The sequence below is a fragment of the Zingiber officinale genome, chromosome 5A (assembly GCF_018446385.1).
Source record: "Zingiber officinale cultivar Zhangliang chromosome 5A, Zo_v1.1, whole genome shotgun sequence".
Lineage (NCBI taxonomy): Eukaryota > Viridiplantae > Streptophyta > Magnoliopsida > Zingiberales > Zingiberaceae > Zingiber > Zingiber officinale.
The window spans coordinates 43,434,268-43,457,415 of record NC_055994.1 but is presented as its reverse complement, the minus strand read 5'-3'; the positions used below and the strand labels follow the sequence as shown (position 1 = coordinate 43,457,415).

The following is a 23,148-nucleotide window of genomic DNA, read 5'->3' as shown; positions in this document are numbered from 1 at the left end:
AAGACCAAGGAAGAAGATAGAATGAATGCACACATCAATTGCCACAAAACCAAAACTCATTTTGCATTAGTGTGGCCAGCCAAACCATTGTAACCTCCCCATTTAATGTGGCCGGCCACATTAAATGGAATGGGAGGTGTAACCTCCATGAGGTGGCACACCTCATGAGGTGGTGATGATGTGGCTTCCATGTAGGATGAGTCATCCTCCATGCAGTGGCAATTCATCAAGTCAAACTTGATGTTTCAACTTCCCTTTTTGGTCAAGTCAAAATTGACCAAATTTTCTTCCTTGTTGAGTTAAATCCAACCTTTGATTCAAGCCAATTTGAATTTAATGAATCTCAATTCATTAATACAAATTGACTCAATGAATCAAATTTAAATTAGACTTATTCAACAATTGAATCTAATTGAGTCTAACTAAATAAGTCTAATTTCGAATCCAATCCTTGGTGCATCATATGAACCTAATCCAATTGGTACATCCTATGAACCTAATCTCCATCCACTTGTTCTTTATGTGTGACCCAATAGGTTCTTGTAAAGTTGGCAATGCCCCTAAACTCATTTAGAAGCATAAGTAATGAGCGGTATCTAGCAATACATCATTACTACCCAAGTTACAAGAATGTCGAGATCTGACATCACCTTGTGACTACTAGTTGTGACTCCTCACAAAATATGACAAGTGTTCTTCGATCCTAGACATCTAGATTGATCAATGTGAGGCATAGATCGTGTCATTCTCTAATCAATCTAAATCTTGAACTCCAAGTAGACTCACTAAATCAAATGAGCTCAATATCCTATATTAACTCATTTGGGCATGGCCATACACTTCGTGGTCTCACTCTATCAAGAATACTGATGTCTCTCCCGTCATATAGGAGGGATAAATCCCATCTACATCACTCACATCCCTTTGCATAATTCGTTACATACCCAGTAATCGCCTTTATAGTCCACCCAGTTACGGGTGACGTTTGACGAAACCAAAGTACATAACTCCTTATGTAGGGATCCATGGTGACTTCAAGTCTAAGGACTAGTAGTCATACTAATAGCCAAATGAGAAAGTATATGACACTCATATAACGATCCATGATACTTTCTCATGGCGGGTCATTTAGTATACATTCTCTAATGCATACCCATGTGTCAACTTGATATCTCTATATCCATGACTTGTGAGATCAAGTCATCGAGTTGACGTACATGCTAGTCTTATTGCATTAACATTGTCCCTGAATGTTAATACTCGACTAGGAATGATTAAGAGTAGTGTTCCCTATATCATCTCACTATCGGTTCAGCTAACCGATTGATATAGTTAAGAACCTTCTACTCAAGGACGTTATTATACTTAGTTTATTTGGCACCAATACAAGTAAGTATAATAACCAAAGACCAAATGCCTTTATTTATATAGAATATGATACAACAAGTCCAAAATACAATCATCAAATGATTGGCTCTAGGGCTCTAGCTAACAATCTCCCACTAGTACTAGTGCCAATCAGTGTAGGCTCTAAGCCCAAATGACCTAGTGTGACCATCATGCTTCCTCTGTGCCAAAGCCTTGGTCAAGGGATCTGCGATGTTAGCCTCTGTAGGTACTCTGTAAATCTTCACATCTCCTCTCTCGATGATCTCTCGAATGTTTGGTCCGCTGGTGTGAGCGAGGTTTCTTCGCCTGTGCCATAGCTCCATTGTTGTCATAATAGAGCTCAATAGGATCAGCAATGCTAGGAACCACCCCAAGTTCAGTGATGAACTTGCGAATCCCAACTGCCTCCTTTGCTGCCTCTGATGCAGCAATGTACTCGGCTTCTGTTGTAGAATCAGCTACTGTGTCCTGCTTCGAACTCTTCCAGCTCACAGCACCACCATTAATGCAAAACACGAACCCCGACTGCGATCTATAGTCATCCTGGTCGGTTTGGAAGCTAGCATCACTGTAACCCTTTACAGCTAGCTCATCATTGCCTCCATATATCAAGAAATATTCTTTAGTCCTTCTTAAGTACTTAAGAATATTCTTGACCGCTATCCAGTGACTTTCACCTGGCACTACAACAAAAATATTAAAAGACAACGGTTAAAAATCGTTGTCGTAGGCTCTTTAAACCGTTGTAATTGCCAGTGTTGTTAAATGTGCAGTAAAAGACAACGGTTTAAAACTGTTGTCTTTGACCATATTAGACAATAGTCATGCAACGGATTTAAAGCGTTGTCTTTTTAATACCAAAGACAACAGTTCTGCAACATATAAAACCGTTGTAATTGCCAGTTTTGCAATAATTTCGATCGCATGCAGATATGCTTTTGACAACAAATACAGTACTGTTGTCTTTCTTCCAAATTAAGTTTAAAAACCATTGATCCTTTGCATACTTTTCACAACGGTTAAAAAATTGTTGTCTATATACATTCACAAAACCGTATATACATTCACAAAAACTATTGTCAACATAATATTTTTACACACAAACCTGTACAACATATATATACACATTAACAAAATCTGTTGTCAACATATATACATTAAGTTATCTTTTATACATCTTGTCTCAACCAAAAAATGGTACAACATATATGTACATTCACTTAAGTTTATAAACTTCTACAATTATTACAAGCTATCCCAACATTACCACAAGTTCATGACCATCACAAAAGATGAGACCACAAAATTAAGTTTATCAAACAACAACCATGCAAATTAACTTGTCCTTTTCTGAATAGATCAAGTGATCAGGATGTGCAACAATCTTCACGTACTGGTCCTTTTTCTGCATACAGAATTTCATAGACTTAGCTTGCAAACCCAGCTTTCTCCCTTTTCTTAAAATAAAATATAGTTAAAGCCATAGAAAAAAGTAGAAACATGCATGTATAAACTGATAATCATTGCAAACTGATAATTGAAACGGATAAATCTAATAAACCACTACAAACTAAATTGATAAATGAAACAAACAAGCCCCAAAAGTAGAAAACTTATCAACATGTATAAATAATTATAAACTTCTTGCAGCTTTGCATCTTTTGTACAGTAGAAACCAAATTGTGAAGTGTGTACATAAATCTGGACCTTCTAAAATGTTGAAGTAAAAGAATGGCCAAATAAGCACGAGAAACGTTGTCGCTTCACATTTTCATGAGCAGTCAAGTAAGTGAGCATGAAAAAAGTTGATGAATATATAAACTTAACATTATATCTTAAACCATGTATTATGTGAAAGGAACTAGATCGAATAGCTAACAGCAGCAACAGAAAGAGGGAATCATAGAGGAAGTCATGTACCTTATGTCTCAACATTACAGCAGCAATACTCAAGTAAGATCTCAAAGCTTGAAGATGTGCAGTTTGCATAAAAACCACAAAGCATTATACGAAACTAGTTTCAACATTATTTCTATAAAAAAGCAAGAACAAACTAATCCATTAAACCATCTAAACTGTTAATCAATTTATGCAATCCAGAATATGATTTTCTAAACTGATAATCACTACCACCTAAACTTACAATCACTATAAACTAAATTAACTGATAATTTGACAAGTGTGTTAGTCCTACAGAAATGTGTTTACCAACAAATGATATATATGTTTGAACATCTCAAAATCTTAAGATGTTGGAAATCACTTCATGCATTCCAGAATAAGAATAATAATAAAATAGAGATGTTCTACCTGGATGTCCTACACACTAAAGTTTTAATAATTATGATGTTTCGAGGGGCATATATGTTAGTATCAGATTGTGTAATTTGCATTATATGCAAATACTTTCCGAATAGATCAAGTCATTGTATGATTTTACATGTCTAGTCATAAATATAGTCTTGTATGCATTCTGGCCACTGGGAACGCACTTCATCGATTTCTTCTATAGAGTACTACGTTTTGATGAACTGTGATCAAATACATAAATTAGATTAGTAAAAAATAATCAAAAGATAATAAGTGCAAAATGATAAACACACAAATATTTAAGAAGATTGAGAATTGAATGTCAAATATTACTATTGATTGAAGTGAATCTCTCTCGATAGTTTCCACTTCTTCAATAATATCTCTCATATATCTCATCACATAAAAACCACACTGTTTCGAATCTGGTTGGCGAGGACCCTATGTTAAAAACAAATTGTAAATGTCTAATATACATGTTTAATTGTTTATAATTTAACCATACGTAGACATGCATACCTTTATTACTTTCCATGTAACATGTGTTTTCCCTTTTTTTTTCCTTGTTTGAATTAAACAATCTTATGCTCCTTTATACATCAATAAGAATGGACATATGAGAGTTTTACTGATTAAAAAAATACTTAATAAAATTAAAATATGTACTCACATATCCACTACGTATTTCCAGTCCTCGTCACGAATGCGATGACTAAGCGAATCCAACAAATAAACTGTCTCCTTATATGGATTAATTATAGTGAGAATCCAATGATAACTATGCACAAATCACATAATTATTGCATGTATATTTCTTAAAACAATAAATTAAAACTGATATTATAAGTCTTACTTACCCAACATTATGTGGCACTAAAATTAGTTTATTTCTTGATGCTTGACTTAACTTATCTGCCAAAACACTAGCTCTTTTATTCAAGTACTCGATTTTGCTATTTTTGTCCAGTCGAGTCACACATGGCACATATGGGATAATGTGTGGATTCACAAATCTAATTTTGTGGATATTGTTATATGTTTTTAGCTTTTTATAAAGATGTCTACCATTTCAAAAAGAAGAATGTTACAATGCTAAATTAATAAAGTTTATACAATTTATATGGTAAATAAATAGAATAAGAAGACTTACCACATATAAATTACTATACAATTTGCAGTTATGAGATCCAAATGATAAAAAGGAATGATATCTTCAAGGTGCACAAGGATTTCATAATCATCGTCAAAGAAACCATGCCCACAAATCATTGATATATTTGTTTCATCATTTAGAGCATGCTTACAATAACAATACAGTAGATGCAATGACCTTGGCACACTTGATGAAATAATTGGGTTATTTCTTTGGACAACACTTCTTTTCCTTTGAGGATGCAGATTCATGTTTAAAGATCCAAATTTTGTTGTACAACAATTGATTTTTTCTGCAATGATGTAGTGTACATAAATGTAATAATAAATTATTGTTGTGACAATAAAGGACAGAGGCATAATAAAACCCATAAAGGCATAATAGATTTAGTAGAGAAGACGCATAATGAACTTGCTTACAATCTTTTCTATTACCATTTTCAAATCCCAATGTGAGCTACAGATGATAGATTCACAATACGCCCTTCGATTCCTGACTCCTTTGCTATATTTTTCATTTTCTCAAGTAGAAGATTTGTCAACAAAAAGTGACCTGGAGTCAAAAGGAATTTAAAATGAACAAAAGGAATTTAGAAAATTAAAGATAATTTGGTCAAAAAAAATCCAATAAAACTATTGCAGAGTATTAGGGAATGAAATTGATTTATTAAGTAAGAGATATACCCAGATGATTTGTAGCAAATTGCATCTCTATACCATCTTCTGAGAGTTGAGAGTTTATAAGGACAGTTCATCACGCCAGCATTGTTTCTGATGACAAATTAAATATGTAAAAATTGGGGAAAAAGCAGAAGAAGGAAGTGACAAGCATGCAACATTTGAACATGAGAAGCATGTGAATACATCAAGACGTTGAGGGGTAGATTCCTTTCAATGAATCTGTCTGCGAAGGCTCGGGCAGACTTTTGTGAGCTAAGTTCAAGCTCCGAGACATCAACTTTGGCAGATGGAATACTCTATTGGATATTCTCCTTTATCACATTGGCAGCTTCCATGTTCCTTGCTCCAATGATGACATGTGCTCCTCTGAGGGCCATAACCCTTGCAGTTTCAGCTCCAATCCCACTACTTCTGCTTGGGGTTTGCATGAAAATTCTTATATGCTTAGATCCAATGGTTCAGAAAGTATTTACCTTAGTTCTAAACTAAATATATATATATATATATATATATGTAATATTTTTCCTTTTTTTAGCTGAAAGAAACTTGTATCACATATGATGCAAGTACCAAGTACCTGAAAATTTGCAATGCCTCCGCCATCCTGCCACATAGAGTGTAGCATCCGATCATCGCACTCCATGTCATCTCGTTCCTGAAGCTCATGTTGTCGAATATTCTACGAGCACGAACCAAGCACTCGGATTTTCCATACATGTCCAGCAATGCAGTATTAACCAGAACATCGCCTTTATCGATGCGTCTTCTGATACAGACTGCATGGATACTTTTTCCTTGTATCAGGGCCTTCGCTTGGCCGACGATAGGTAGGAGGGCCACTATTGTGGAAGGGTTCGGTATGTTTCCTGTCCGTTGCATTTGAAGAAGACAACGAACTGCTTCTTGGTACCTCCCATTCAGTGCGTAACTAGAGACCAAAGCGTTCCATGCAACAACATCTTTTTGGGGCATTCTGCAGAACACCTCGTGTGCATCATCTAAGCAGCCACATTTCAAATACATGTCGAGCAAAGCAGTAGACACAAACACATCCAGTTCCAGCCCTGCCTTCTTGGCGTGCTCGTGTATCAGAATTCCATCCGTAAGCGCCTCCAGAGCTGAACAAGCCTTCAAGACAAACGGAAATGTGAACTTGTTCGGCTCGATTCCTGTATCGAGCATTCTCTGGTATAGCTCAACGGCACGACCAAAGGGCCCATTCCAAGCGTAAGCCCTGATCATGGCGTTCCACAGGAAGACACTTGGTTGCAGTAAATCGTCGAACGCGAGACGGGCAGACTCAATCTCGCCGCATGATATGTACATCTGAACAATCTTTTCGAGAAGAGAATAGTTTCCGGCGAAATACCTGTGACCTATGATCTGGCGATGAATCTCTTTGTCGTCTTCGAGCAATTTGAAACGAATGCAAGAATCCAGAATTTTGGTGTAGGCGATCAGCAAAATCTAGAAGAGAGATTCTCATTCATTGACATAATATTAGTATAGCGATCAGCAAACAACATTAGTAAATTAAAATAAGAATTAACATTTTAAAAGTTTTTTCAATATAAAAAGGAGCCATCACCAAACGAGCAGTGAGGAAAGAGTGGGAGTTTGGATGAATTAGGCACCAAAATCAAGTCGGAAACAAATCAGATCTATGCATCAAAACACGAATCAAGCTAGAGTTCAAAAAAAGCCAAGCTCACTTAAGCAAGAACAGATTTTCAAAGAGTGATGCTCCATATCCTAGGGATGGACAAACCGGTGACAATGACGGTCTGCTTGGAAGCGTCGATGCCCTCAGTGACCTGCTTGTATGTGGAACTGAAGTCGAACCCAGTTGGGCCGGGCAGTCGGATGAGGCTCCTAAAGAATCCCATGCCGCTTCTTGCTTGATCACCGAGGAAACCGCCAAGAGAGTGAGAGACGAGTCGACAGGAGCAAAGGATGAGCCACGAAAGGGTTAGTCTGAGAGGAGTTCGAAGGAGAAGTTCTAGGAGAGGGGTTCGTCGGAGATGTTCAGCAAGAGAGGTTTAGGCAGAGAGGAGTTTTGAGGAGAGGGGTTCGTGTAAAGGGGTGGAAGGCAAAAACGTGTGAGTGGAGGAGATTGTGTGAGGAGATCGGGAAGAGGAGATTTTGTGAGGAGAGGGAACGTGAAGAGATCGCGTGATGAGGAGAGGAGAAAGACACCGTAGGCTAGGGTTCCCGAAGACTAAGGGGAGGGAAAACATGCGCCAAGAAATTTCATCGTGTCTGGTATCCTCTAAAAAATGCGCTAAACAACAATGGTTTTAAAAAACCATTGTAAAATGCGTTGTTGATTAGAAAACAATTCGCTCAACGACAACGATTTTTACAAAACTGTTGTCTTTTGTTTTTTTTTTTAAAGCTCAAAGACAACGGTTTTTGACAAAACCGTTGTCTTTTATCAAATTAACAACAGTTCCTTCGAAAATCGTTGTCTTTATAGTGTTGTCTTTTAACATATTTGTTGTAGTGTGGATCTGACTGGTATCTGCTCGTTATGCTCAAAGCATACGAGACATCAGGTCGAGTACATAGCATGGCGTACATGATCGATCCTATAGCTGAGGCATAAGGGATCTGATCCATGTGGTCTCTCTCCTCTCTAGAAGAGGGACCTTGAGTCTTCGAAAGACTTACGCCATGTGACATCGGCAGAAATCCCTTCTTGGAGTTCTGCATGGCAAACCGAAAGAGTATCTTGTCAATGTATGTACTCTGACTTAGGCCAAGCAATCTCTTAGATCTATCTCTATAGATCTGTATCCCTAGAATGCGGGATGTCTCACCTAAGTCCTTTATTGAGAAGCAACTCCCTAGCCAGGTCTTGACAGACTGAAGCATAGGGATGTCCTTCCCAATGAGTAGTATGTCATCCACATACAATATGAGGAAGACAACTATGTCCCCTACAACCTTCTTGTAGACACAAGGTTTATCTTCGTTCTTGATGAAACCAAACTGTTTGATTGCATCATCGAATCGAAGATTCCAGCTCCGAAAAGCTTGCTTTAGTCCATAAATGGGCCTATGCAGCTTGCATACTCTGCTAGTATGCTGTGGATCTACAAAACCCTCAGGTTGTGTCATGTACACATCCTCGAGTAGGTTTCCATTCAGAAACACGATTTTGACATCCATCTGTCAGATCTCATAATCGTGGTAAGCTGCAATAGCAAGCATGATCCGAATGGACTTAAACATCGCTACTGGAGAAAAGGTCTCATTATAGTCAATACCATGAATCTGCTTGAAACCTTTAGCTACCAAGCGACCCTTATAGATAAGTCCATCCATGTTAGTCTTTCTCTTAAAGACCCACTTGCACCCAAGGAGTTTTACCCCTTCAGGTGGATCAACCAAAGTCCATACTTGGTTGGTGTACATGGATTCCATCTCGGATCTCATGGCTTCTAGCCATTTCTCGGAATCTGGTCTCATCACAGCTTCCTGATAGGTGGTAGGCTCATCCTCTATGAGCATAACGTCATCATGGTCAGACAAAAGAAATGAATATCTCTCAGGCTGATGACGTACCCTATCAGACCTGCGAAGAGGTATGTCTACTTGAACTGGTTGTTGTTCCTCAACTCCTTGTGGAACAACATCATCCACAACACTTTGTCGTTCCAGTTCAATTTCTATCGAGGCATCAGTGATATTGTTCGCATCTTGAACTTCTTCAAGATCGAATGCGCTCCCACTAGTCATTCTAGAAACAAAGTCTCTTTCTAGAAAGACCCCAGTCTTTGCCACAACTACCTTGTGCTGACTGGGAATGTAGAAGTAATATCCCTTAGTTTCTTTGAGATATCCAATGAAATAGCACTTGTCGGATTTGGGTCCTAATTTGTCTGAGACTTGACGTCTAACGTAAGCCTCACAACCCCAAATCCTCATGAAAGACACCTGGGCATCTCTCTCAGTCCATATCCTATATGGTGTCTTTATCACGGCCTTGGATGGAACTCGGTTGAGTATAAAAGCTGTCGTGTCTAGAGCATAGCCCCAAAGGAATGTCGGAAGATCTGTGTGACTCATCATAGACCGTACCATATCTAATAAGGTACGATCCTCCTTTCGGACACACCATTCCACTGTGGTGTTCCAGGAGGAGTGAGTTGGGATAGAATCCCACACTCAGCTAGATAGTCACGGAATTCATGGCTAAGGTATTCTCCACCTCGATCGGATCGAAGTATCTTAATACTCTTGCCAAGTTGGTTCTGTACTTCATTCTTGAATTCTTTGAACTTTTCAAAGGATTCTGACTTATGTGTCATCAAGTACACATAACCATATCTACTGAAGTCATCAGTAAACGTGATGAAATACCTATAACCGCCTCTAGCAGTGACATTGAAAGGGCCACATACATCACTATGTATGAGTCCTAACAAATCAGTCACCCTTTCGCTGTGCCCACTAAAGGGAGTCTTGGTCATCTTGCCTCATAGGCATGACTCGCATATCTCATATAATTTCTAAATCAAATGAGTCCAGCAAACCATCCTTATGGAGCTGGGATAAGCACTTGTCATTTATATGATCTAAGCGACAGTGCCAGAGATAGGTTTGGTTCAGGTCATTTGACTTGAACCTCTTGGTATTTATGTTATAGATAGGGCTCTCAAGGTCTAGAAAATAGAGTCCGTTTATCAGAGGTGCACTACAATAGAACATATCGTTTAAATAGAAGGAACAACATTTGTTCTTTATTATAAACGAGAATCCTTTCTTGTCCAAACAAGAAACTGAAATTATGTTCTTAGTCAAGGCAGGCACATAACAACAATCATCTAATTCTAGTACTAGCCCAGAGAGCAGAGATAGATGGTAAGCTCCTACAGCAATAGCAGCAACCCGTGCTCCATTGCCTACTCGTAGGTCTATCTCACCCTTCGTCAATGCCCTGCTATTTCTCAGCGCTTGTACATTAGTACAAATGTGCGAAGCACATCCGGTATCTAATACCCACGATGAAGAAATAGAGAGGTTGACTTCTATAACATGTATACCTGAAGTAGAAATCTTATTTCTCTTCTTCTTAAGATCTTCCAGGTATTCTTTGGAGTTCCTCTTCCAATGCCTTGCTTGTCCTTGATATAAGTGACAAAGATGTTCAACCATATCGTAAGCGCTCATCAACTCATGTTGCTTCTGAAGCTCTGAGTTCATGGTTGCGAGTATAAGACAGGACACATCTAATGCGTCATCTTGATGCTTCTTGTAAGCATCTCGGTCTGCTCGTGGCAGGAGGAGCCTCCGGAATGGGCTGCTCCAGAACGTACAGTTTACGTTCTTGGGTGAGAACTATTCTCAGGTTCCTATACCAGTCCAGGAAATTTGCTCCGTTGAGCTTGTCCTTCTTAAGGACAGATCACAGAGAGAAGGTGTTCGTATTCAACATCATGGAAATTCTACAACAGAAATAAATGCAGAAATAAGTATCATATTCTTAATCATTTAATTAGGCCTTTAACTAAATGATGCTCCCACTGAATTCTATAATTCACGTGGGACAAGATCCACATCATACTAACCCTTGAGTTAGCTTTGGCTAATACGCCCAAGACTTAGTATGATTGGTAGGTAATAATTACCAATTACATCTCTATGCAACTCTTGTTTATAGAATCAAAATCCGCATTTATATTAAAACTCGAGTTAGCTTTGGCTAATACGCCCGAGAATTAATATAAATGTGATTTTGTCCTACCTTTCCAACTATTGGAAGAATGCCTATAGTTGTACTTGATCCAACCGAGTAAACTAGGAATACTCATTCTAATTGAGTTTGTACTCGCCCATGCGTTGATAGGCGGGACCAAGATTGTCCCTCCGTACCCTACCAAGATAGTATATGTTGCTCTGCTTTGGCAGATTCAACAACAGCATGCGATCGAGGTAGTGGTAGGTATCACGGCACGGTAGGCATTATGAGTTGACGTGATTTAGATCTAATCTAAAAGAGGATGTGTATCATATACTCGATAGATCTAATCTAATCGAAGGGTGCATCATGTGGACGACTTAGATCTAATCTAATCGCTAGGCACTAATTAACTACTTAATTAAACATGCATCACATACATATAAGCAATTAATTAAATTATTTTGTGATTATGTCATGGCCCTAATACGATCTTCTGAAGCCAATGAGAAGATTGGATGGTCAACCTAAGGTCAACTTCTCAAGCGCCTTCCTTTTGACCACCTTGTGTTGCTCGCGCCTTCCTCGCAACTCCGTCTCGAGTGGACCTTCCACAGCTCCAATTTTGTACATTACAATTTTGAATCTCGAGTTACATTCGAGTCTAAATCTAATTTACAACCAGAATAAAAGAAAGACGCGCAGGTCGCGAGAAAAAAAAAAATAAAGATACAACATGCACATCACATCACGGCGCGCATGCCGTATTATGAATTACAACACATTTTCTCCAATCAAATTGGATTTTTGGGCCATGACTATCACAAAATTAATATATAATTCAAAATTATATATTTCTATAATTTTCTGTAATTTTTTCATAATTTTACAGATTTTATGAGTAAATTTTTCCCGGCAGTCCCGATTAGCGATTTCGGGCGCAATCGCGGAGCAAATCCCCTTGCGGGGTTAGGGGTAGTACCCCTACCCGCGATCTAACCATCGCGAGTTGCTCCTAAGCGATCCAAGAGTGCCTTAGCCCGCTGTCCCAAAAATTTTTTGGTCGAAACAAAGCCGTTTTTGAAAATTCTTCCCGGTAGCCGAAGCCTACAAGTGCCGAGACACTTGTGCTTCGCTTCTACGAGAAAAATACCCATAAAAACCATAAAATCATAAATTTACAGAAATTCACAGAATGTTTATTTTTCATAAAAATAAAAACTAAACTCGTACAAGCTTCGCACGTGGCTCTGATACCACTGTTGGGTTTTTCGGGCCGCGAAAACCGCTTTTTCGCGTCGTGGAAACCCCGAATCACCCTAGCCATTGGATCTCGTGCGAAGAAAATTTTCGAAAACATGAGTACGAGTTTAAATGTTGATCTATAGTAGATCTACATAAGGGAAAGCCTTATACCTTTGAAGCGTGCCCTCGCAAATCCCGCTCGTCCAACGGTACGCCGGATCTCGAAGTTGTCAACGTAGACAACTCTCTAGCGATATCCACACGAACAATAGGTGTTCTCTAACACTCAAGGATGGAGAAGAGAGCACCCAAGTGTGCTAGCACTTTCTAGGGCTCTCGGGTAGGATTTAAAAAGGGAGGAAGGAGATAAGGAAAAAGGGATCTCACATAATCCTCTAGGTACCCTCCTTTGTGACCTTCACTTCACCCTTTACTCTTGGAATTCACTCAACCACCTTTTCCTCCCTTGAAAGCTCATGGAAACAGTAGCAAAACCAAGAGGAAAGAGCAAGGAAGAAGATAGAATGAATGCACACATCAATTGCCACAAAAGTAAAACTCATTTTGCATTAGTGTGGCCGGCCACACCATTGTAACCTCCCCATTTAATGTGGCTGGCCACATTAAATGGAATGGGAGGTGTAACCTCCATGAGGTGGCACACCTTATGAGGTGGTGATGATGTGGCTTCCATGTAGGATGAGTCATCCTCCATGAAGTGGCAATTCATCAAGTCAAACTTGATGTTTCAACTTCCCTTTTTGGTCAAGTCAAAATTGACCAAATTTTCTTCCTTGTTGAGTTAAATCCAACCTTTGATTCAAGCCAATTTGAATTTAATGAATCTCAATTCATTAATACAAATTGACTCAATGAATCAAATTTAAATTAGACTTATTCAACAATTGAATCTAATTGAGTCTAACTCAATAAGTCTAATTTCGAATCCAATCCTTGGTGCATCATATGAACCTAATCCAATTGGTTCATCCTATGAACCTAATCTCCATCCACTAGTTCTTTGTGTGCGACCCAATAGGTTCTTGTAATGTTGGCAATGCCCCTAAACTCATTTAGAAGCATAAGTAATGAGCGGTATCTAGCAATACATCATTACTACCCAAGTTACAAGAATGTCGAGATCCGACATCACCTTGTGACTACTAGTTGTGACTCCTCACAAAATATGACAAGTGTCCTTCTATCCTAGACATCTAGATTGATCAATGTGAGGCATAGACCGTGTCATCCTCTGATCAATCTAAATCTTGAACTCCAAGTAGACTCACTAAATGAAATAAGCTCAATATCCTATATTGACTCATTTGGGCATGGCCATGCACTTCGTGGTCTCACTCTATCAAGAATACCGATGTCTCTCCCATCATATAGGAGGGATAGATCCCATCTACATCACTCACATCTCTCTGCATAATTTGTTACATACCCAGTAATCGCCTTTATAGTCCACCCAGTTACGGGTGGCGTTTGATGAAACCAAAGTACATAACTCCTTATGTAGGGATCCATGGTGACTTCAGGTCTAAGAACTAGTAGTCATACTAATAGCCACATGAGAAAGTATATGACACTCATATAACGATCCATGACACTTTCTCATGGCGGGTCATTCAGTATACTTTCTCTAATGCATACCCATGTGTCAACTTGATATCTCTATATCCATGACTTGTGAGATCAAGTCATCGAGTTGACCTACATGCTAGTCTTATTGCATTAACATTGTCCCTGAATGTTAATACTCGACTAGGAATGATTAAAAGTAGTGTTCCCTATATCATCTCACTATTGGTTCAGCTAACCGATTGATATAGTTAAGAACCTTCTACTCAAAGACGTTATTATACTTAGTTTATTTGGCACCAATACAAGTAAGTATAATAACCAAAGACCAAATGCCTTTATTTATATAGAATATGATACAACAAGTCCAAAATCCAATCATCAAATGATTGGCTCTAGGGCTCTAGCTAACAAAATTAGCTCAATAGCAAACTCCACTTGCCTTCGAGGAGGTAAGCTCGGTAGCTCATCTGGAAATACATCGGGATACTCTCGGACCACCGGAACATCTGAGAGCTGGGAACTACTGCTGTCGTCAGTATTAATCATAGACACAAGAAATCCCTGACAGCTATGTGACAGTAGCTTCTGAGCCTGAATCGCCGAAATGATCGATATGCCATCGTCCCTGATGCCAGTGAAATCCCATGAGGGTTTGTTCAGAGGTCGGAATGTGACCATCCTTGTCTGGCAATCAACCGTGGCATTATATGCAGACAACCAATCCATGCCAAGGATAATGTCGAATGCGACCATTTCCGGCAATAATAAATCAACCATAAGTATCATGTTGCCAAAATCTAACGAGCAACCTTTAACCTCCTGAGTGATGTCCAATGTATCACCGGACGGTAGGGAGACGGTTAGTTGCTGCGGTCTATGAGTAGGTAGTCTACCAATCTCCCGCATAAACGTATGGGATATAAAAGAATGTGAACTACCAGTATCTATCATCATATCAGCAGATAAGGCATAAATGGAAATCGTATCGGGGAAAACGGATCCGTCGGCTCGCTGCGCATCCTCTCTGGTGATCGCATGAATATGTCCCATCTCGGGCGGAGGAGAAGGTGGTAGCACTACCAGTGGCTGCTGCATCTGGGCAAGAGCCTGCCACTGAGGTGGTGTTGGATACTGTGCTAGTGAAGTCTGAGAGGGTTGCGACTGATACTAGACCGACGGCTGGGGCTGTGACTAGTACTGGATCAGTGGCTGTGGCTGCGGCTGGTACTGAACCAGTGGTTGAGACTGCAGAAACTGGACTAGGGGCTGGGGCTGCAACTGATATAGAGGTCCCACAATAGAACTCTGTGGTACGATAAGGGCACTGGAGCGCTCCTGTCCATGCATGTCATATGCAACTACGGCAGGGGGAGCTGTCCTCTGCTAACTATGCGAAAATTGGGCTCTCTGCCCTCCTCACCGAGTCCTTGACTGACTGTGCTATCCTCCCTGAACAGCAATCCAGGAAGCCTTGTGCTGAGCCTTCAACGAACAATCTCGTCTCACGTGCCCAGGCTATTTGCAATAATAGCAAACTAGCTGTCCCAAGGAGCAGGCTGAGGTGACGTGGTCTCTGGACCCACATCCAGTGCAGAGAATATCGCTGGCGGCCTATTTCTGATTCTGCTGTGAAGACCGGAAACGTCTTGATGAAGATCGCCCAGACTTCTGAGGCTGACCAGAAGCCCCCGAAGTACCCTGTCCTGACCGACTACGACCACTCTGCTGCTGTCGGGTCGCCTATGTCTACTGAATCTATCCTAATGTCTGACCCATCTGCTTCCTTTTCTTATCCGGATATGCTCTCTGCTGAGCTGACTCTATCATCAGGGCTCTGTCCAGTGTCTCTATGTAGGATGAACTCCCAAAATCAGCAAGCTTTACTTGTAGATGTCCATCCAGTCCCTGAATAAACTGATGCATACGGGAGCTGCCCTCAGCAACTAATTCTGGACAGAATTTGGCCAACCGGTTAAACTCAGCATTATACTCTGTCACTGAACGGTTGTTCTGTCGCAGACTTAGAAAATCCTACCGACGAGTCATCTGATAGGCTCGTGAAAAGTAGCGGCTCTCAAAAGCCTCTCTGAATCTGGCCCAGGTGATGTTCTACTCGCCTATGATGGATCGCTGCGTAACCCACCAAGTGTCGACCGCATCCCTTAAATGGAAAGCAGCTAGCTCTGCTTTCTCCCATTCGGAGCAAGCCATGTAGAAGAAGGTCCGCTCCATGGTCTCTATCCAAGATTGAGCCACACTCGGATCAGTCTCAACTCGGAAGAGTGTGAATCGACTCTTCATCGACTCTGCCAGTGTTGGGATCCGGGCTCGTGCCGCGACTATATCAGTGAGGTGAGTAGGGACAGCTGCAGGAACTGGCAGAACCACTAGAGCTAGTATAACAGGTGGTACCGCTGCATAGGCTGGGAGAGGCATCCCCGGTGCTGCTGCATAGACTGGGGCAAGTGTCATTGGTGGCACCGCAGGGTCAGCATAGGTGGGCGTGGCTGGAGGTACTGTAGGTGGTGGTACCGGAGGTGGAGCAACTGCTGCTGCTGGTGCGGGCGCCGCGTATGCAGTGGGCAACAGTGGCGGTGGTGCCTGGTATGCTATAGGCACTGGTGGTGGTGGTGCCTGGTATTCCATAGGCACTGGTGGTGGTGGTATCGGGTATGCCAGTGGTACCGTTGGTGGTACCGTAAATACGGTAGGAGTGGGTACGGTCGGGGTAGGTACCTCTGAAACTATCGGAGTCTGAGAGCCCGACACGGCCGCAGTACCATACGGAGTCTGTCCCTGACTGGCAAGCTCGACTTCAGTAGATGTCTCTGGCGACTCTGCTACCAGGGACTCTAACGTCCTCCTACGTGGTCGTCCTGCACCACGTCTCGGCACGGGAGCACGTGCACCTGCCCTCATCTTAACACAGATATTATTAAAAGTAATTAAAATCATAAAATTACCTTTTTACCTATTTTCCGTCAGGAGATGTTCCGTCACTATCCAGTCCTCATACATAACATCGGAATCCCATACGAGAAAATCGATGGAAATCCGTACAAATCCAAAACGGAAGTCCGAAACATAATCATAACGAAAATCTGTACAAACCCAAAAATGCCTACTTTAACTCGCAAACCTGCCTCTGATACTAAATAAATTGTCACGCCCTAGGTAGTCCCTGCCAGAGAAAATTTCGACAGCATCTCCCCTGTACGGGTGACAATATGAAATTTTCTACAATGCCCTTAGGGCCACATATACAACAGCCAACATGGTCAGAAGAATAACAATATAAATATAGCAAACATTCACGCAGTTTTATAATGAAAACTAAACATAAGCACAGATAAGGAAAACATCGCAAAAACTCCTACTCAACTACACCCACAAAGCACAAAATCGATATCCTACTCAACTACACCCATAAAGCACAAAACCGATATCATCCACATAAAAACCCATCGTCAAATAACAAAATGTACAAGATCCAAATGTCAGGCTATAAGTTTGAAAAGCAAATTCTAACACAATAAGTAAAACCCAAACTGTGCGAACTCGTCGCGACGCGCAGTGGTGGGGGGACTAGCAACTGGAACTCCTCCGGACAACCTCAACCTGAAAAGAGTAATAACGGGTGTGAGTCCAACACTCAGCGAGTACCTAGTTGACATGCATAGTAAACTATAACAAATAGCAATAACTATGTGTACAGTCTCTTGATATAACAAATAGAAAGTGCAAAACTGTAAGATAAAAAGTAACTATACTAACCAGAACCTGGTATAGGAATATCAAGGCCGTGAAACCCAAAGTATCATAAATCCTGTATGCATGTCAAACAATGCATCCATCCAATATGCAGTATATAAAGTGCAACAAACACAAGCAATAAATGCAAATAATGCATATGATGCCGATAACATGTCCTGGTCACCCCTACTCTCAAGTCAGCCGTCTCACACACGATGGTGAGACTGAGTGGCTAGGGCTGTGACAACCGTGCACTCTGTCGTCACTGCTCCTGATGAGTGACCGAGTGGACGGGATGTTGTCGGAGTACACCTATCCTCCTACCCCAAATCATAAGTGGGGGAGCTCAAGGCTCCCATCTCCCTGAGACAACCCAGTGGAGGGACCCCTGACATGTTACCACACTGCGTCACGCTACCCATGAGTGGACCAGCGGAGCACTGATAGAGCCAGCACTACACCCTGTCTGATATACCACTAACTCATGGTGTAACTGGCGATGCGCTCAACAATAATGGAGCTGCCAACCGCTCAGCATGCGATCATGCAAGATGGTGCATGTCACTAAGCCGGGAAATATCCTAATCCTATCCCTCTCCATATAATGTGTACTAAGATATGTGGATCAAATGATATGATCTAGGTACACATGTCAAGTAGGGTATCTAACCTGTCCAGTATATCATAGAGCATGGCATGTCACTACCTCTATAACATAAAGGTAATAAATAGGTAACAAACAATACACGATCGGAAGTAAATAGTGACATGCCAATGTAGATATAATCATAATTATTACTACTTGTTAAGATCTACTAAACAAATCAACAAGATGTATCAAAATAGATAGGTCAAGATACCTGCCTCCAATAGAAGTGGTCCAATCCAAAATAGATCCCTCGTCGAGATACCATCTCGAATCAAAGTCCTGTAATAGCCATATTGAATTTAGCTACATATATATATCACATAGCTAAAGAAATTTCTTATTTACCAGAACCCTTGTAACACCCCAAATTTCATGATTTAGAGTTCTAAAAGACCTTATTAAAATCTAGAAATGTTTTAGAAAAATTCTAGAGATTTTTAGGAATTTATAGAGTATTTTTATGCAATTTTTGGAGTTCGTTTGGTATTTTTACCAAGAGGAAGAATTAAAAGAAAAAAAAATAATATATGTTGAAGCCGGGTTTTGAACCCAAGATCACGGACCCGAACACGAGTCTTAACGAACTCATCCCAACCATCTGGTCTACGGATGTTTTCTTAATTATATATGGAGCGATATATATTTAAGTAGTAGTTAGGAACAGTAAAATAAATTGGAAATAAAAGTGCGCGGCTGAGGAATCGAAGCCGAGATCTCTGACTTGGTTAAAACCTGGCTAACCAAGTGTGTTGCAGGCAGTTTTGTTTAAGAATAGATGATAAAATTATTTTAAGTAATAACTGAACCTAAGGATAACCCTAGGTTATAAAAAGAGGTTAAGTTAAGAGAGGAATTAATTTTCTCTCGATTCCTCTCCTCCACCCTTGCGTACGCGGCGCCTCTGCTCAGGTGGAAACGAAGCCGAGACGAAGAGGGTTAGGGCTCAACTCCGGCGGTCGGCCAAGGCAAGGTTCGGTGGATTCTTCACACTGCCGAGCTCCTCTCGACGAGAAGTCTGGAGCACGAGGAGGAGCCGTGATTTCGAGTCTTTCGATCAGGGCTCCGAGACCTAGAAGTCCTCTGTGCGTTCGGTTGTGAGTTCAAGAAGCAAGGTAAGTCGCTACTCACCTGCAGTAGAGTAGTTTCGAATTCGAATTAGAGTTTCTTTTGGTTTCGGTTTTCGCCGTGAAGAATTTTGGATGTGATAGGGATCTAGTTTCTGTTGGTTCCCGAATTATGCTGTGAAAGTTAAGGTTTAGGGTTCGTTGCGGTCAGTTTCCAAGGGAAGAACATGAAAAGGATTAAGTGGAGTGTTTTGCTCCCACTGGTTTCTACCGTGGCACTGAACAGGGAATTGGACTGTGATTTCGGGTTGTTTGAAGCATGCTTGATGAATTCTGTTGCTTTATGTTGCGAATATGTTGCAAGGATTTTAGTTTCAACAGATTCTTAGTTTAATAGAAGCATCCATTCCTTATACTTGTTTTGTTGGAAATATTTTAGAATGTGCAGATTCAGACATGTTTAGATTTGGGCATTTGTGTTTGATCAATTTGTTGCACTGTTTGGCTTCTGGTGGCAAGTTTTCTGGACGGGGTTTCTTGAATGGAATGATAGTTTTCTTTTCTCTGTGCTTTATGCTAGTGTCAACTAATCTTTGTGATGATTTTCGAAGGAATGATTCAATCGAACTTAGTGTTTAATGCTTGAGTTTGCTAGGTTGTTGGAGATACACATGAATAGATTTCTAATTTTGTTTCCCTTTTGCTTTTAGATGTGGATAAGCAGAAATAGCATACATATATACATGTAGGAACTTAGTTTTGGTTGTCCTCTTCTTTGCTGCCATGTGTAGGAATAGGCCTTTTAACGAGCATGCAGTAGAGTGGTTTTGTGCTGTTAGCATTTCCATTGCTTAGTTTTGATACAGATCCTTCCTTATTAGTTTTTATGCATGCAGATTTCAAGTTTATGTAACTCCAATGAGTAGGAACCGCTATGTCAGTTCACGTTGCAGTTTTGGGTTTCCTTTGCATTATAACCAATCTGAACAGCTTTCATTTTAGCATGCTTAAAGATTTCAGAATTGTTTTCCTTTGTTTTAAACCTGTTGTAGCATGTTTGAAGAAGTTAGATATGCTTTCTTTTGATTTGTCTCTGATATAGCATGCTTATAGAAGTCAGATTTTGTTTCCTTTGATTTAATCCTGTTGTAGCATGCCTATATTCTTTTAAGAGTTTAAGAAAAATATAAGAAAGATAAAGAAAAGAAAGAAAAAGGCCAAGGCCTTAAGTAGATCCCAAAGTCAAGACTTTAGGGATTTTGACACACAAGGTGCTAAAGAAAATGCCGAGGCATTATATAGAAGTATTAAAAGATAACAAGTATTTTACTTTTATCATTGGCACTGTACTGGACTCTTAGCTGTCCTTGGGTTGGGCTCCCATAATCTTCCCAAGGTTTAGATAACCTAGTAATAACGGCACGGCCGACGGTCGACGGTCGACGACCCAAGGGTCACCAAATGGGCCGCCAAATGGGTCGGGTCACAAAAGTAAAAGCACAGTTGCCGGGCCCAAGAGAAGTTGATTACTATTTTGAAGTATTATAAGTATAAGTTTTTGAACAAGTAAAACGAGTTTTACATAAACATAAAGCATTAAAGTATAAGTTTTTAAACAAAAGAAATAAGCTTCACACAAATTTAAAGATCAGCAAGTGTAGTTCTTTATTCTACCATGTTTATCTAGTAGATGAGTAGTTTTTCATGTTTACCTATTAGATGAGCAGCAAGATTAGCTATTAGAATTACATGAGTAGATTCCTTAGCTTTTCTTTTCTATTAGTTTGACATGAGCAGTTATGTTTATGCTTTATTTCTTTTTAGAGCATATAGTTTCTAGTTCTTTACGTATACATGCACATTCGTGATTTTGTGAGTTAGATGGCGCTTACTAAGCAAATTTTGCTTATAAATTGCATTTCCTCTTACTGCAGATACAGGATAGGAAAAGATATAGAAAGGAAGGTGACAAGGAGGTGTTCGAAGGATGTGTGATGCCAGGACTATGGAAGCCTTGGGACTAGGAAAGAAGTTTTAATTTTAGTTTCCGCATTTTAGTTATTGTAAACATTTGAGTTGTATTTTAAGTTCATGTCATTTGAGATTATTCTGTTTAGATTGCATGTAGGATGAGTTCAGTTTAGTAAGTAGATATCTGTGTGTTTGATACTTATTTAACTGCGTGGTTGATTGATATGTGTTCCAGCCGCTTGTGGCTGAGTATATATTGCATGTATTGTTGAATATGGTCACCGGTACAGGGGAGACTCTGTTGAAATTTTTCGGTAGGGTTTCCATGTGATTTTTAATCATACCGGTTAAGTAGAATTAGTAATTAAGTAACGGTCATCCTTAGAGAGTAGTAGTAGTAAGAAGGGTGGTCGTTACAACCCTAATTCGTTCCACTATACAATTTGATTTAGATCTAAACCTAAATCAACTTGAACTCCTCCAAATACGAACCTAATACCAGAGCAAATTTATACACCTTACCTCTACCTCAGACCTAATTCAACAACAACTCAACACGAAACTGTTAGAGTGTATACTAAAAGCCTAGCTTTTGGTATAAACATTTATCTAGAAATAAGAATCACATTGGTCAAATGTCTACATTTATGATAAATGTAGTTGTTCAGTTAATTTATATTATAGATAACATGGTGTGTGGTGTCACACACAGAGGATCATGTTATCAGTACCTTATAAATTATAAACAATAGCTCACGACCATAATGGAAAGGAACAAACCATTGGAAGGTCGTAGTGTAATTAGGTATTAGCTTATCTTAACTATATAATTACATTAGTACACTTAGAGTGTATTGAGTAGGACCATTAGAGGTCGTTTCTTTTATACTGACTTTATAAAGAAACAAAGACCTCAGTTATTATGGAAGTGTGTGCTCTTAATCCTAATATAATAACAAGCACATATATTTGATATTTATTTCTTTAATTTATCAATGGGTGAGATTTAGTTCGATGAATCAATAAGCCCGATAAGTTGGGAAATGATATCACTTATAGTGTGTGTTGTTGATTATAGAAGGAAACTGTGTCCTAGTGATCTAGGTTGAGAATGTCCCCAAGAGGAGCTCATAAGGATTGTCATGTTAAACCCTGCAGGTGGACTTAGTCTGACATGACAATGAAGTTGAGTGGTACTACTCTTGGAGCTAGATATTAATTAAGTGAGTTGTCAGTAACTTACTTAATTAGTGGACATTTGTTATCTTAAACACAGGGAGACTAACACACTCATAATAAGAAGGAGCCCAAAATGTAATTTGGGATTGGTGCGTAGTTCAATAATAGTTCTTTAGTGGAATGAATTATTATTGATGAAATTAAGTTGTGTGTTCAGAGCGAACACGGGAATTTCATCGGGAGACCAAAACCAATTCCTCCTCTCGGTCCCTATCGTAGCCTCTAGTATATAGAGATTTATACCCACCGCATACCCCACCTTCTTACCCATCCAATGGGGCCGGCCAAGCTAGCTTGGAACTCAAGCTAGGGCCGGCCAAGACCAAGTGGATGAGCCATGTAGGTGGCCGACCAAAGCTTGGGTCCCAAGCTTAGGTGGCCGGCCACTAGAATATTAAAAAGGATTTTTATTAAAATTATTTCTT

The 23,148-nt window shown here is 40.0% G+C and overlaps 2 protein-coding genes across 8 annotated transcripts; both read right to left on the bottom strand.

Moving 5' to 3' along the window:
• Positions 1-4,032: 4,032 nt before the first annotated feature.
• LOC121980460 (pentatricopeptide repeat-containing protein At3g16610-like) lies at positions 4,033-7,793 on the bottom strand. Of its 7 annotated transcripts, XM_042532499.1 has the most exons (6): positions 6,110-7,793; positions 5,536-5,622; positions 5,287-5,404; positions 4,370-5,144; positions 4,219-4,289; positions 4,033-4,140 (listed from the first exon to the last, which is right to left on the bottom strand). In XM_042532499.1, the coding sequence occupies exons 1-3, from the start codon at positions 6,856-6,858 to the stop codon at positions 5,374-5,376; spliced, it is 867 nt and encodes a 288-aa protein (XP_042388433.1). In that variant the 5' UTR covers positions 6,859-7,793; the 3' UTR covers positions 4,033-4,140; positions 4,219-4,289; positions 4,370-5,144; positions 5,287-5,373. The 7 variants fall into 7 exon arrangements, with proteins under 7 accessions (XP_042388433.1, XP_042388432.1, XP_042388436.1 ...); XM_042532498.1 differs by having other exon boundaries at positions 4,033-4,289; XM_042532502.1 differs by having other exon boundaries at positions 4,033-5,144; positions 6,110-6,999; positions 7,245-7,793.
• An 8,009-nt stretch (positions 7,794-15,802) lies between these two features.
• LOC121979541 (extensin-like) lies at positions 15,803-16,966 on the bottom strand. Its single transcript, XM_042531530.1, has 2 exons — positions 16,342-16,966; positions 15,803-15,996 (listed from the first exon to the last, which is right to left on the bottom strand). The coding sequence occupies exons 1-2, from the start codon at positions 16,964-16,966 to the stop codon at positions 15,803-15,805; spliced, it is 819 nt and encodes a 272-aa protein (XP_042387464.1).
• Positions 16,967-23,148: the final 6,182 nt, after the last annotated feature.